General features: G+C 43.3%; 2 protein-coding genes across 3 annotated transcripts; one reads left to right on the top strand and one right to left on the bottom strand.

Annotated features, from left to right (window-relative positions):
• The first annotated feature begins 5,941 nt into the window (after window positions 1–5,941).
• Window positions 5,942–7,042, top strand: LOC123159811 (major pollen allergen Ole e 10). Its single transcript, XM_044577632.1, has 4 exons — window positions 5,942–6,164; window positions 6,316–6,347; window positions 6,437–6,689; window positions 6,798–7,042. The coding sequence occupies exons 1-4, from the start codon at window positions 6,089–6,091 to the stop codon at window positions 6,821–6,823; spliced, it is 387 nt and encodes a 128-aa protein (XP_044433567.1). The 5' UTR covers window positions 5,942–6,088; the 3' UTR covers window positions 6,824–7,042.
• On the bottom strand, window positions 6,978–9,739 carry LOC123159810 (mediator of RNA polymerase II transcription subunit 21). 2 transcript variants are annotated; one of them, XM_044577631.1, is made up of 5 exons: window positions 9,321–9,739; window positions 8,418–8,489; window positions 7,659–7,706; window positions 7,489–7,576; window positions 6,978–7,301 (listed from the first exon to the last, which is right to left on the bottom strand). In XM_044577631.1, the coding sequence occupies exons 1-4, from the start codon at window positions 9,621–9,623 to the stop codon at window positions 7,520–7,522; spliced, it is 480 nt and encodes a 159-aa protein (XP_044433566.1). In that variant the 5' UTR covers window positions 9,624–9,739; the 3' UTR covers window positions 6,978–7,301; window positions 7,489–7,519. The 2 variants fall into 2 exon arrangements, with proteins under 2 accessions (XP_044433566.1, XP_044433565.1); XM_044577630.1 differs by having other exon boundaries at window positions 7,659–7,710; window positions 9,321–9,736.
• Window positions 9,740–14,733: the final 4,994 nt, after the last annotated feature.

Genomic DNA, 14,733 nt, shown 5'->3' with positions numbered 1-14,733 from the left:
GCAGAGCATTGTAGACATAGAATATTTGCAAAATACATACGGCTCTGAATGTGACAGACCCGTAGACTAAACTTCTCTCACGAGCAAAACATGATCATACCTTAGTACTCTTTGGTGTTAATCACATAGCGATGTGAACTAGATTATTGACTCTAGTAAACCCTTTGGGTGTTGATCACATGACGATGTGAACTATGGGTGTTAATCATATACAGATATGAATATTGGTGTTAAATCACATGATGATGTGAACTAGATTATTGACTCTAGTGCAAGTGGGAGACTGAAGGAAATATGCCCTAGAGGCAATAATAAAGTTATTATTTATTTCCTTATATCATGATAAATGTTTATTATTCATGCTAGAATTGTATTAACCGGAAACATAATACATGTGTGAATACATAGACAAACATAGTGTCACTAGTATGCCTCTACTTGACTAGCTCATTAATCAAAGATGGTTATGTTTCCTAACCATAGACATGTGTTGTCATTTGATTAAGGGATCACATCATTAGGAGAATGATGTGATTGACATGACCCATTCCGTTAGCCTAGCACTTGATCGTTTAGTATGTTGCTATTGCTTTCTTCATGACTTATACATGTTCCTGTAACTATGAGATTATGCAACTCCCGTTTACCGGAGGAACACTTTGTGTGCTACCAAACGTCACAACGTAACTGGGTGATTATAAAGGAGCTCTACAGGTGTCTCCAAAGGTACATGTTGGGTTGGCGTATTTCGAGATTAGGTTTTGTCACTCCGATTGTCGGAGAGGTATCTCTGGGCCCTCTCGGTAATGCACATCACTATAAGCCTTGCAAGCAATGTAGCTAATGAGTTAGTTACGGAATGATGCATTACGTAACGAGTAAAGAGACTTGCCAGTAACGAGATTGAACTAGGTATTAGATACCGACGATCGAATCTCGGGCAAGTAACATACCGATGACAAAGGGAACAACGTATGTTGTTATGCGGTTTGACCGATAAAGATCTTCATAGAATATGTTGGAGCCAATATGAGCATCCAGGTTCCGCTATTGGTTATTGACCGAGAATGGTTCTAGGTCATGTCTACATTATTCTCGAACCCGTAGGGTCTGCACGCTTAACGTTACGATGACAGTTTTATTATGAGTTTATATGTTTTGATGTACCGAAGATTGTTCGGAGTCCCGGATATGATCTCGGACATGACGAGAAGTCTCGAAATGGTCGAGACATAAAGATTGATATATTGGAAGCCTATATTTGGATATCGGAATTGTTCCGGGAGAAACCGAGATTTTTCCGGAGTACCGGGGGGTTACCGGAACCCCCCCGGGGGTTATTGGGCCTACATGGGCCATGAGGGAGAAGAGGAGGGCCGGCCAGGGCAGGCCGCGCGCCCCCTCCCCCTTAGTCCGAGTAGGACAAGGAAGAGGGGGGGCGGCGCCCCCCTTTCCTCTTTCCCCTCCCCCCTTTCCTTCTCCACCAAGGCAAGAGGGAGGAGTCCTACTCCCGGTGGGAGTAGGACTCCTCCAGGCGCACCCCTAGGGGGCCGGCCGCACCTCCCCCCTCCCTCCTTTATATACGGGGGCAGGGGGCACCTCTAGACACACAAGTTGATCTTCGTGATCGTTCCTTAGCCGTGTGCGGTGCCCCCCTCCACCATATTCCACTTCGGTCATATCGTTGTGGTGCTTAGGAGAAGCCCTGCGTTGGTACAACATCATCATCGTCACCACGCCGTCATGCTGACGGAACTCATCCCCAACACCCTGCTGGATCAGAGTCCGAGGATCGTCATCGAGCTGAACGTGTGCTGAACTCGGAGGTGCCGTACGTTCGGTGCTTGGATCGGTCGGATCGTGAAGACGTACGACTACATCAATCACGTTGTCATAACGCTTCCACTTATGGTCTACGAGGGTACGTGGAAAACACTCTCCCCTCTCGTTGCTATACATCACCATGATCTTGCGTGTGCGTAGGAATTTTTTTGAAATTACTACGTTCCCCAACAGAAAGGGTGATGCAGCAAAGTAGCGTAAGTATTTTCCTCAGTTTTTGAGAACCAAGGTATCAATCCAGTAGGAGGCTCCTCAGAAGTCCCACGCACCTATACAAACAAACAAGAACTCGCAACCAACACAATAAAAGGGTTGTCAATCCCTTCACGGCCACTTGCGAAAATGAGATCTGATAGAGATAATATGATAAGGTAATAATTTTTGGTATTTTTATGATATAGATTGGAAAAGTAAAGATGTAAATAAAAGTAGATTGAAAGCTTATATGATAAAAGATAGACCCGGGGGCCATAGGTTTCACTAGTGGCTTCTCACAAGATAGCATAAGTATTATGGTGGGTGAACAAATTACTGTCAAGCAATTGATAGAAAAGCGAATAATGATGAGATTATCTAGGCATGATCATGTATATAGGCATCACGTCCGTGACAAGTAGACCGACTCCTGCCTGCATCTACTACTATTACTCCACACATCGACCGCTATCCAGCATGCATCTAGAGTATTAAGTTCATAAAGAACATAGTAACGCATTAAGCAAGATGACATGATGTAGAGCGATAAACTCATGCAATATGATATAAACCCCATCTTTTTATCCTCGATGGCAACAATACAATACGTGCCTTGCTGCCCCTGTTGTCACTGGAAAAGGACACCGCAAGATTGAACCCAAAGCTAAGCACTTCTCCCATTGCAAGAAAGATCAATCTAGTAGGCCAAACCAAACTGATAATTCGAAGAGACTTTCAAAGATAACTTAATCACACATAAAAGAATTCAGAGGAGATTCAAATATTTCTCATAGATAAACTTGATCATAAACCCACAATTCATCGGATCTCGACAAACACACTGCAAAAAGAGTTACATCGAATAGATCTCCAAGAAGATCGAGGAGAACTTTGTATTGAGATTCAAAGAGAGAGAAGAAGCCATCTGGCCAATAACTATGGACCCAAAGGTCTGTGGTAGACTACTCACAACTCATCGGAAGGGCCTTGGAGATGATGTAGAGGCCCTCCGTGGTCGATTCCGCCTCCGGTGAAGCGCTGGCGAAGGCTCCAAGATGGGATCTCGCGGATACAGAAGGTTACAGCGGTGGAATTAGGTTTTCGTGGTGCCCCTCGATGTTTTCAGGGTACGTAGGTATATATAGGAGGAAGAAGTAGGTCGGTGGATGCTCGAGGGGCCCACGAGGGTGGGGGCGCCCACCTGTAGGGAGCGCGCCGGGCACCCTCTTGGCCGCCTCCTCTGTTGCTTGACATCCACTCTAAGTCCCTTGGATCACGTTTGTTCCAAAAAGATCGCTCCCGAAGGTTTCATTGTTTGGACTCCGTTTGATATCCTTTTCTTCGAAACACTGAAATAGGCAAAAAAACAGCAATTCGGGCTGGGCCTCCAGTTAGTAGGTTAGTCCCCAAAATGATATAAAAGTGTAAACTAAAGCCCATAAACATCCAAAATGGGTAATATAATAGCATGAAACAATAAAAAATTATAGATACATTGGAGACGTATCAGCAAGCCTGTCCTCGTTGGAGGCATCCTTCATGTCTCTGTAGTTGGGGTCGATGATGCCCTCGATGAGCTGAACTAGTGAGTCATTCTCATGCTTCTTGCTACCCCAGATCATGTATTGGCCCTGGATGTTGACAAGATTCTTGCAGGCCAAGGCCAAATTCTTGAGCACCTTTACATCGTTGGTCGTGTCCACCATAGCGAACCTGTAGTAGGGGGTGTTGTCAAACCCGGTGAAACGCTCGCAAGGCCTTGTTGCCCGACAGTAGTGGTAGACGAGAACGGTGGCAGGGAGCGCATATGCCCCAATGAGCTTGGAGCACTCCAAAAGCCCTCTCCACATCCTTCCTGGATACCTCTTGCGTTGTTGCAAAGCGGGCTTTTGTTGCCTTGGGGATCAGATATGGTCTTCACAAATCCCGCTCACTGAGAATAGATACCATCGGCAAGATAGTACCCCATGGTGTAGTTGTGTCCATTGATGGTATAGTTGCACACTGGAGCTTCCCCATCACATAGTCTCCTGAACAAAGGAGATCGTTGGAGCACATTGATGTCATTGCACAAACCTGGCGTGCCAAAAAAAGCATGCCAAATCGACAAGTCCTGCGATGCCACTACTTCAAGTATGATGGTGGCTTCTTTGGCGTGACCTTGGTATTGCCTACACAAACTTTTTGGGCAGTTCTTCCATTGCCAGTGCATGCAATCAACTGAACCTAACATACATGTGAATCTCTCGATGCTCCAATTGCCAACAATTTTTATGTGTCCTCTACACTTGGCTCTCTCAGGTGCTCCGGTCCGAACACCTTCACCACACTGCATGAAAATTGCACCATGGAGTTCAGGACATGATCTTTCCTATCCGGAATTCTGCATCAATTGCATCTGCTGCTTTACCATAGCAAGCATCCTGCAGAAGAGAGAAGAAAGTTTCCGTAACAATCCTTCCTCAGCTTGAAGTTGCAATCAACCTTCTCCACGCCTTCCACTAACCGCAAGAACAACTTTCTGTTCATCTGGTAGCGATGACGAAAGAAAGTAATGTTGTGACCGTCGTGAAGTAGTCTGTGTACAGAATCCGTGCATCGACAATCCTATCACGTGGAATAACTCTCTGGCCCTTGATGGAACCGTTGAAGTTTAGGACGTGCTCCTCTGCCTTCTCCAACTCCTCTTGGATGCTCATCATCATTTTAGCATCCTCATTATCTGAATCCGACGACATGATGAACTCGTTGAATATGAAGTCGTCAATATCATCATTTGCATAGCCATCATTCCACGACGAATCCATTGGTGACCTAGAAGTAATGACCGAAAGAATGAAAAACTGGGGCGGCATCCGGTGGCGGCGACCTTGTCCGATTGCGGCCAGGGTGTGGGTTGGGGCTTCCGGTGTTACGGATGTCGGCAGAGCACCGATAGCGCCGGAACTCCAGTGGCGACTGTGTGGAGGAGGGCCAACAGAGAAGAGAAGGGGTCTGGTCGGGCAAGGGATGGACATGAGTGAATTGGCGTAGGCCCTAGCGGTCAGTTTGACATGGCGGGCGTGTCCAGGTATCCCCATATCCGCCCCAGATATGGCCTAGGAATGGTAGGTGTCGGTCAGTCTGGGCATTTGGGGCGGATATGTGGCGCCCAGTTGGGTAATGATTTCCTATCCGTGCGTTTAGGGGTATGGGGGTCCGGCTGTAGATGCTCTCATGGAGTTGTGTGGAAATTACCCAGTGATGTCACCGGTAAGTGCATACTCCTTTGTTTTATTTTCCCAGTCAGCAAGCCAAATAGACATTTTTCACCAAAATTTCTGATTCTTGAAGGTAGAGTTAGTTGAAAACAAAACACAATAAACTGCTTTTTGATGAAGCTGCAACTTCTGAATGAAACTGATTCAAACTGGATTTGATGGAGTGGAGCGGTTTCAAACAAGGCCTAACTATGGTAGTCTTGTTGGAAGTTTAGCATACCTGATAAGTACTCCCTTGATTCCTAAATATATAAGTGAACCTATACTCTAAAAGGCGTCTATATACATTTGAATGTAGTTTTTATAGTGAAATATGTAAAAAGACTTATATTTAGGAATGGAGGTAGTATGAACCAAGATTGCTAGCAGTATACTGACAGAACTGAGTTTGTCAGGCGTGTCGTGGAGATACCGGGCGTACATGGCGGGTAGTGCTTTTTCTAACCGTGCTTGTGTCGTTTTTTATTTTCGCGTCCCTTCTCAAAGCGTAGTCGTAACAGAAGAAACGGAGGCGTTTTGGCGAGATATATAAATGCGGCAAAGCCGCAATCAATGCTGGGCATAAATTGGATTTGGTATTTCCTTCTTTTTGCGGTGAACCGCTTGTGCAGCACACCCTTTCTGCTTCGGCTTCCCCCATCTTCTTCGTCTGCATATATACACGCACACCGCCACGCCGCGAGCATGAACGAAACAGTCGCTCACAAGACGGCAGCACAGACCTCTGCCTCCTCACATATAGCATAGAGAAAACAGTTTCTTGCGTCCTCTCTCACCGTCACAAGAAAGAGATGGGTTCAGGTTCAACCACCGTCGGACTCATGGCCTTGGCCTCCGCTCTCGTGCTACTGACGCACTGCACTCACGGTACAATCACTCCTCAATCTCATCTGCATCCTCAAGATTTTCCGAATTCCGTGGCAAAATCTTACTGCAGATGGTGCTCCTTCACTGCTTAGTCTCTGATCTATTTATAGTTCTTAACATCGATCGATTCTTGTGTGGCAAATTCTTTCAGCGGCAGCGGCACCAAGCTTTCAGCAGAAACAGGTGAGAGGCATTCTCCTGACCGATCGCCTATCAGCATCTATCTTCTTCAGCTCTTGAGTTACTCAATTGCTTTGTTGGCTGATCCGCAGGCGGCGGTGGCGAAGACGTGGTGCGTGGCCAAGCCATCGACGGGCGAGGCGGCGCTGAGGGCCAACCTGGAGTTCGCCTGCTCCCAGAGCGACTGCAGCGCGATCCAGGGCACGGGGGGCTGCTCCGCGCTGAACGGCGGCGTGCTGCTGTCGCGGGCGTCCGTGGCCATGAACGCCTACTACCAGGCCAGGGGGAGGAACTCGTGGAACTGCTTCTTCAACGCCACCGGCATCATCAGCATCACCGACCCCAGTAAGCATCTCATCTCATCTCATCTCATGCCGCCGATTTCTCAAATCTCTCTCTTGTGCTCATCTGACCGCTTCTTTCTTCCCTAATAATTTCCTTCCTTCCTTGCAGGTCTAGGCACTTGCAAGTATGCATGAGCCCAGTCCAGGTGGATCGCTGAAGCCGAGAAAATAAGATGTTTCTAGGATATATGTGTCTGTCCCCTAGAAAGTTTAGCGTGTTTGTTTTCACCATCAGAACTGCCATTGTTCGAATCAGGCATAGCTTCAGTGTTTGAGTGATCATAAGATGTCCATCCTATGCTTTTTTCTTCGTTCCCAATGAAATATCATTTCAGTTGCCCTGGTGATGCGACAGATTCTTCGTTTCAGAATTCAGGGTATAGGTGTTACAACACTGAACTTTAATAACTCATCCAGCAAGTGCTCATGGAATATCAACGCACGCAAGTTAAAACAAGACAACATTACTGTCTACAAATCTAGCTTGGAAACTGTCAAGACATTAGGAACTACTCCCTCTGTAAACAAATATAAGACACTTTAGAGACTTGTACAAGAGAGAAAACACCAGAATGCTGGAAATTCATGTCTCCACCAACACGGGTTCAGCTACCTGAAATGGCACAAATTTGAATGGGAGTCAACTAAAGCCATACCTTCAATATTTAGGATAAACTGCAAAAACTAAAACTTGAATGTAAATTTTACAAAGGGCTCAGCGTTCATTTGGTCCCCACTAAACAGTCCCATGCTATAACTAGTCTATTAATATACTGACCGAGGATACCATCCAAACTTACATGCATAATTGCTAATCTGGCTTCTTCAAATTTATACAGTTGTCTGTAGCTTCATTAAACAACACTTCAACCCGTTGCAATTCCAGTTCTGTGAAAGGAACAAGATATATAATACATCAGCTGTTCATTAGCTATACCATGATAAGAAGTGCAAAATTCAAAATTGTTACCAGCAGCTTCAAGTTGTTTCTGAAGCTCCAATCCCACAACTTCGTTATCTGCCTGCAAATTTCATGTTACATGATTTGATTGCCGGATAAAAACAAGGTAAATGTGGATCTTAGACGCACTGGTTAGCCTTTGCCAAGACAGGCCATATAAAATCAATAATTTGCAGATGGGCGATCGGGTACTGAAAAATGGTGGCCATTTTCTGGAACATATCAGGGAGAGCTAATTTTGTCCTAAAACTAAGTACCATGAGACGTTATAAACATGTAACATCAAGCACCTGCTTTTCTTCGGTTGAACTTTTAGAATCACAAACATTCATTACTAGTCTTCAGAGATAAAATCTTTCAGGAGGGCAGGTCTAACATGAAATGTTACGCACAAGCAGAACAAACAGGAGAAAGCATAACATTTGCAACGATAGTATAATATACTAAAAACAGGTTAAACTGCCATTAGCAGATACAATGAGACAACATCCAAGTGAAAATAGCAGATGTATAGTTGCAAATCACATGGTGCCGTCTTGTAAGTACTTTTCCTATAAATGAAGTGCTGCATCATCCTTCTTTAGCTTTCTCTTATTATGTTATGCGTAACAGATGGTTTAGTTTTCAAGTTTTTCATAATAACGAGTGTTAGTGCCCTTTGGTTCAGAAATGCCAGCTGCATAATTCCTTGTGTAACTATTTTGGTAGGTTAACCTATGTTCACTGATACTACTAATCTGATACTAATACCGTGAAACTGAAACATACCTGAAGTTCTTGAATTCTTTTCAACTGATCCTCTTCAGATGACAGTGGTAATGCAGCAACAAGAGCATCAAACTGCATGGAAGGGACAATGTTTCTTTATTATTATCAGAACAATGTTGAAAGTAGTAACTAGAGGCACATTTCAGCACAAGTTCGGTCTCTTTCGAGATTAGCAAAATTGTGCTTCATGTTTGTGTACAGATGAAATACGGCATGACACTATCACATGATATAATCACAATCACAGAAGGCACAGAAGCGAGAGTATAATTAGCACGATACAACCTGAGAAAGGAGAAGTATGCTGATCATAATGTCCATGTAAGACAAAACATGGGCACTTTCGCTATGGTAGGTGCTCTAGCTGTACGACAGAAATGATAAAACAGACAAAATCTCACTCTACCAGCAATGGTCTTGTAAGCATTACACTTAAAACAAAAGAACGGTAAAAGAAACAGGAGCACAGATCATCTAACAGCTAGGTCAGCTAACCCAGTATATCGATATCACGGACCTAACACAACATGCCCTGCTAGTGATCAGTAACTATCACCTTCATCCTTCTATTAATCACACCATATCCTGGCTTTAATAACGCCGTATTGTCTTATATTGACCAAATTTGGGATTATGGATTGTAACCTGTCAGCTAGTAGCTTTGTCAAAATTTTGAGAGTGAAGTTTAGGAGGGAAATTGTTCTAAATTCATTGAGAGAAGAGGCAATATCTGTGTTTGGAATCAGGGTGATGAAACAGTTGCTAATGCTTTGCAGGTTTTGAATCAGGATCATATATAAGTGCTCATTTTATCTAAATAAGTTGTAGGAATTGAGAATTCCTCGAGCAGGTGTCGAAGAGAGAATAAAAGGGGGGAGATGCGAGAGGGCACGGGATGCGCACCTTCTTTGCGGCGAGGACGAGCGCGTGGCTCATGGCCTTGGGTTGCTCGGCGAGGTCGAGAGCCGGCTGGGGCGGCGCTTGCGGTGGCTGCGGCGGTAGAGGTGCCGGCGGCGGCGCGCCGGGCGCGGGCGGGGTCTGGGGCTGGGAGGCGGGGCCGTCGGGGTTAGGGTTCGGGTTGAGCGGGTCGGGGTAGCTGTTGGAGAGGCGGACGGGCGGCGCGTCTCGCTGCAGCGTGCCGAAGGTGTTGACGGCCACCATGGCCATCTCGTTGAGCTGCTCCTGCAGCTGCGTGATGATGTCCATGGCTGATCCCTCTTCTTCCTCCGATCTTCTGCCTCCCCTCCCCTGTTTGTTTCTTCCGGGACTGGCTGGAGGTCGAACAAACTCAGGGTTCTTTTTTTTTTTTTTTTTTTTTTTTTTTTTTGAGTAACAACAAACTCGAGACCGTCTATGTGGGCTGGGTGGGTTTCTTCTATGTAATCACATTCCAGCCTGGCACGGACGATGCCTCGTGCCCCATCTGCCCGGTAACTTTTTTTTCTTTCGAAAGTCCATTTTTTCTCCTCGAAAAGTTCTTGTGTATTACTCCAAGATTAATGATTCTAAAAAAAAAACACTCAAAGATTAAGGCTCACAATCTCGTCCAACAATCTTCATGACTTCCGACCAGAGCCTAACCAAACCGTTGTTCGGTTATTCAACCTACCAAAGTTAGCCATGAAGTGACTTAGGGGTATCAGAGTGGCCTTGGCGGCACCCATTATGACTCACTGCTACGTCTCGAGCTTGCGTTGGATTTCTCCGAAAAGGAGAGGATGATGCAGCACAGTAGCGTAAGTATTTTCCTCAGTTTTTTAAAACCAAGGTATCAATCCAGTAGGAGACGCGCAAGTCCCTCGTACCTGCACAAAGCGATAGCTACTCGCAACCAACGCTTAGGGGTTGTCAATCCCTTCACGGTCACTTACGAAGGTGAGATCTGATAGAGATAATATTTTTGATATTTTTGGTATAAAGATGCAAAGTAAAAAGTAAAAGCAAAAGCAAGTAAATAAAGTGATGGAGATTGATATGATGAGAATAGACCCGGGGGCCATAGGTTTCACTAGTGGCTCCTCTCAAGAACATAAGTATTCTATGGTGGGTGAACAAATTACTGTTGAGCAAGTGACTGAATTGAGCATAGTTATGAGGTTATCCAGGCAATGATCATGTATATAGGCATCACGTCCGTGACAAGTAGACCGAAACGATTTTGCATCTACTACTATTACTCCACTCATCGACCGCTATCCAGCATGCATCTAGAGTATTAAGTTAAAAACAGAGTAACGCCTTAAGTAAGATGACATGATGTAGAGGAATAAATTCATGCAATATGATAAATACCCCATCTTGTTATCCTCGATGACAACAATACAATACGTGCCTTGCAACCCTTTCTGTCACTAGGTAAGGTCACCGCAAGATTGAACCCAAAGCTAAGCACTTCTCCCATTGCAAGAACTACCAATGTAGTTGGCCAAACCAAACGGATAATTCGAAGAGACTTGCAAAGATAACTCAATCATACATAAAAGAATTCAGAGAAGAATCAAATATTTTCCATAGATAAGCTGGATCATAAACCCACAATTCATCGGTCTCAACAAACACATCGCAAAAAGAAGATTACATCGAATAGATCTCCACGAGAGAGGGGGAGAACATTATATTGAGATCCAAAAAGAGAGAAGAAGCCATCTAGCTACTAACTATGGACCCGAAGGTCTGAATTAACTACTCACACTTCATCGAAGGGGCTATGGTGATGATGTAGAAGCCCTCCGTGGTGGATGCCCCTCCGGCGGAGCTCCTGAACAGGCCCCAAGATGGGATCTCGTGGATACAGGAAGTTAAGGCGATGGAATTAGGTTTTTGGCTCCGTCCCCGATCTGTCGGGGGTACGTAGGTATATATAGGAGGAAGGAGTACGTCGGTGGAGCGTCAGGGGGCCCACGAGGTAGGGGGGCGCGCCCAGGGGGGAAGGGCGTGCCCCCCACCCTCGTGACCACCTCTGGCACTTCTTGGAGTAGGGTCCAAGTCTCCTGGATCACGTTCGGTGAGAAGATCACGTTTCCGAAGGTTTCATTCCGTTTGGACTCCGTTTGATATTCCGTTTCTTCGAAACACTGAAATAGGCAAAAAACGGCAATTCTGGGTTGGGCTTCCGGTTAATAGGTTAGTCCCAAAAATAATATAAAAGTGGAAAATAAAGCCCATTATAGTCCAAAACAATAGATAAAGTAGCATGGAGCAATCAAAAATTATAGATACGTTGGAGACGTATCAGGCATCCCCAAGCTTAATTCCTGCTCGTCCCCGAGTAGGTAAATGATAAAAGGAGAATTTTTGATGCGGAGTGATACTTTGGCATAATTTCAATGTAAATCTTCTTAATTGTGATATGAATATTCAGATCCGAAAGATTCAAGACAAAAATTCATATTGACATAAAAATAATAATACTTCAAGCACACTAATCAAAATAATTATGTCATCTCAAAATAACATGGCCAAAGAAAGTTCATCCTACAAAATCATATAGTTAGGCTATGCTTCATTTTCGTCACACAAAGATGTTCCCAACTTCTATACCCCCGATGACAAGACAAGCAATTGTTTCATACTTAAATAATCTCAAACTTTTTCAACCTTCACACAATACATGAGCGTGAGCCATGGATATAGCACTATCGGTGGAATAGAATATGATGATGTGGATTGTGTGGAGAAGACAAAAAAGGAGAAAGTCTCACATTGACGAGGATAATCAACGGGCTATGGAGATGCCCATCAATTGATGTCAACATGAGTAGTAGGGATTGCCATGCAACGAATGCACTAGAGCTATGAATGCTCAACAAAAGAAAACTAGTGGGTGTGCATCCAACTTGCTTGCTCATGAAGACCTAGGGCATTTGAGGAAGCCCATCGTAGGAATATACAAGCCAAGTTCTATAATGAAAAATTCCCACTAGTATGAAAAAGACAACTTATGAGACTCACTATATGAAAAACATGGTGCTACTTTGAAGCACAAGTGTGGAAAAAGAGATAGTAGCATTGCCCTTTTCTTTTTTTTCTTTTTTTGGCCTTTTTTTGCCTTTTTTTTTATTTGGGCAATGCCCTAATAATGATGATCATCACACTTCTATTGATTACAACATGAGGATTACAACTCAAAACTAGAACAAGGTATGACTCTATATGAATGCCTCCGGCGGTGTACCGAGATGGTGCAATGAATCAAGAGTGACATGTATGAAAAATAATGCATGGTAGCTTTGCCACAAATACGATGTCAACTACATGATCATGCAATGGCAATATGACAAAAGTAATGTATGTCATAATAATGATGAACGGAACGGTGGAAAGTTGCATGGCAATATATCTCGGAATGGCTATGGAAATGCCATAATAGGTAGGTATGGTGGCTGTTTTGAGGAAGATATAGGGAGGTTTATGTGTGATAGAGCGTATCGTATCACGGAGTTTGGATGCACCGGCGAAGTTTGGGCCAACTCTCAATGTGAGAAAGGGCAATGCACGGTACCGAAGAGGCTAGCAATGGCGGAAAGGTAAAAGTGCGTATAATCCATGGACTCAACATTAGTCAAAAGAACTCATATACTTATTGCAAAAGTTCAGAAGTCATCAAAAATCAAGTACTACGTGCATGCTCCTAGGGGGATAGATTGGTAGGAAAATACCATCGCTCGTCCCCGACCGCCACTCATAAGGATGCACAAGCCAGGTACACTTCATGTTTCAAATTTGTTACACAACTTTAACCATACGTGCATGCTACGGGACTTACAAACTTCAACACAAGTATTTCTCAAATTCACAACTACTCAACTAGCATGACTTTGATATTATTACCTCCATATCTCAAAACAACTATCAAGCATCAAACTTATCTTAGTATTCAACGCACTCAAAAGAAAGTTTCACATATCTTGAACACCAAGTATATTAACATTAAGCAAATTACCATGCTATTAACGACTCTTAAAATAATATAAGTGAAGCATGAGAGATCAAGTTTCTTTAAAAAAATCCACCACCGTGCTCTAAAATATCTAATGAAGCACTAGAGCAAAAATTATCACGCTCAAAAAGATATAAGTGAAGCACTATGAGCAAATTATCAAGCTCAAAAGATATAAGTGAAGCACATAGAGTATTCTATCAAATTTCAAATCATGTATGGCTCTCTCAAAAGGTGTGTATAGCAAGGATGATTGTGGTAAACTAACAAGCAAAGACTCAAATAATACAAGATGCTCCAAGCAAAACACATATCATGTTGGTGAATAAAAATATAGCTCCAAGTAAATTACCGATGGAAGTGGACGAAAGAGGGGATGCCTTCCGGGGCATCCCCAAGCTTTGACTTTTTGGTGTCCTTGGATTATCTTGGGGGTGCCATGGGAATCCCCAAGCTTAGGCTCTTGCCACTCCTTGTTCCATAATCCATCAAAAGAATTCACCCAAAACTTGAAAACTTCACAACACAAAACTCAATAGAAATCTCGTGAGCTCCGTTAGAGAAATAAAACAAAAGACTAATTTAAGGTACTGTAATGAACTCATTTTTTAATTATATTGATGTTAAACCTACTGTATTCCAACTTCCTTATGGCTTATAAACTAATTTATTAACCATAGATGCATTGAAATAAGCAAACAACACACGAAAAACAGAATCTGTCAAAAACAGAACAGTCTGTAGTAATCTGTAACTAACGCAAACTTTTGAAACCCAAAAATTTCTATCAAAATAGGACATACTGAAAAATTTGTTTATTGGACAGCAGCAAAAAGAATGAATGCAAAAGGACGTTCCTGTGATTTATTGAATTTTTTCTCGTGAGAGCAAAGTTTCTGTTTTTCAGCAGAATCAAATCAACTATCATCATAGCTTATCCTATAGGTTCTACTTGGCACAAACACTAATTAAAACATAAAACCACATCTAAACAGAAATTAGAAACAAAATTTAACACTAAACAGGAACAAAAACAAAGAACACAAAATAAAATTGGGTTGCCTCCCAACAAGCGCTATCGTTTAACGCCCCTAGCTAGGCATAAAAGCAAGGATAGATGTAGGTATTACTATCTTTAATTTTCAATTTTTTAGCGGAGTCATGATCGAATCCGGGTGTTTCTTTCCGCTTCCCTTCATACTCGGAAATTTTTAGATCTAAAGAATCCAACTGCTTATTACAAAGAGTAATCAACATATTCATGCGGTGAAGATTTCCGCTAACACTTTTAAGAGGCTCAAGAGACTTTTGTAAAAAAATTGTTACTTCGCAAATCTTCTCAAACACTTGGGTTTCTTCCTGGGTAGGATGAGATCC

Source organism: Triticum aestivum, chromosome 7B (assembly GCF_018294505.1).
Source record: "Triticum aestivum cultivar Chinese Spring chromosome 7B, IWGSC CS RefSeq v2.1, whole genome shotgun sequence".
Taxonomy (NCBI): Eukaryota; Viridiplantae; Streptophyta; class Magnoliopsida; order Poales; family Poaceae; genus Triticum; species Triticum aestivum.
This window is presented reverse-complemented; position numbering and strand designations above follow the sequence as displayed.

Coding starts and splice junctions, on each gene's coding strand:
- LOC123159811 (XM_044577632.1), top strand. CDS start 6,089: ATGGGTTCAGGTTCAACCACCGTCGGACTCATGGCCTTGGCCTCCGCT. Junction 6,165..6,315: donor ACTGACGCACTGCACTCACG/GTACAATCACTC, acceptor AAATTCTTTCAG/CGGCAGCGGCACCAAGCTTT. Junction 6,348..6,436: donor CAAGCTTTCAGCAGAAACAG/GTGAGAGGCATT, acceptor GCTGATCCGCAG/GCGGCGGTGGCGAAGACGTG.
- LOC123159810 (XM_044577630.1), bottom strand. CDS start 9,623: ATGGACATCATCACGCAGCTGCAGGAGCAGCTCAACGAGATGGCCATG. Junction 7,711..8,417: donor AAAGAATTCAAGAACTTCAG/GTATGTTTCAGT, acceptor TGAAATTTGCAG/GCAGATAACGAAGTTGTGGG. Junction 7,577..7,658: donor GAAACAACTTGAAGCTGCTG/GTAACAATTTTG, acceptor TTCCTTTCACAG/AACTGGAATTGCAACGGGTT.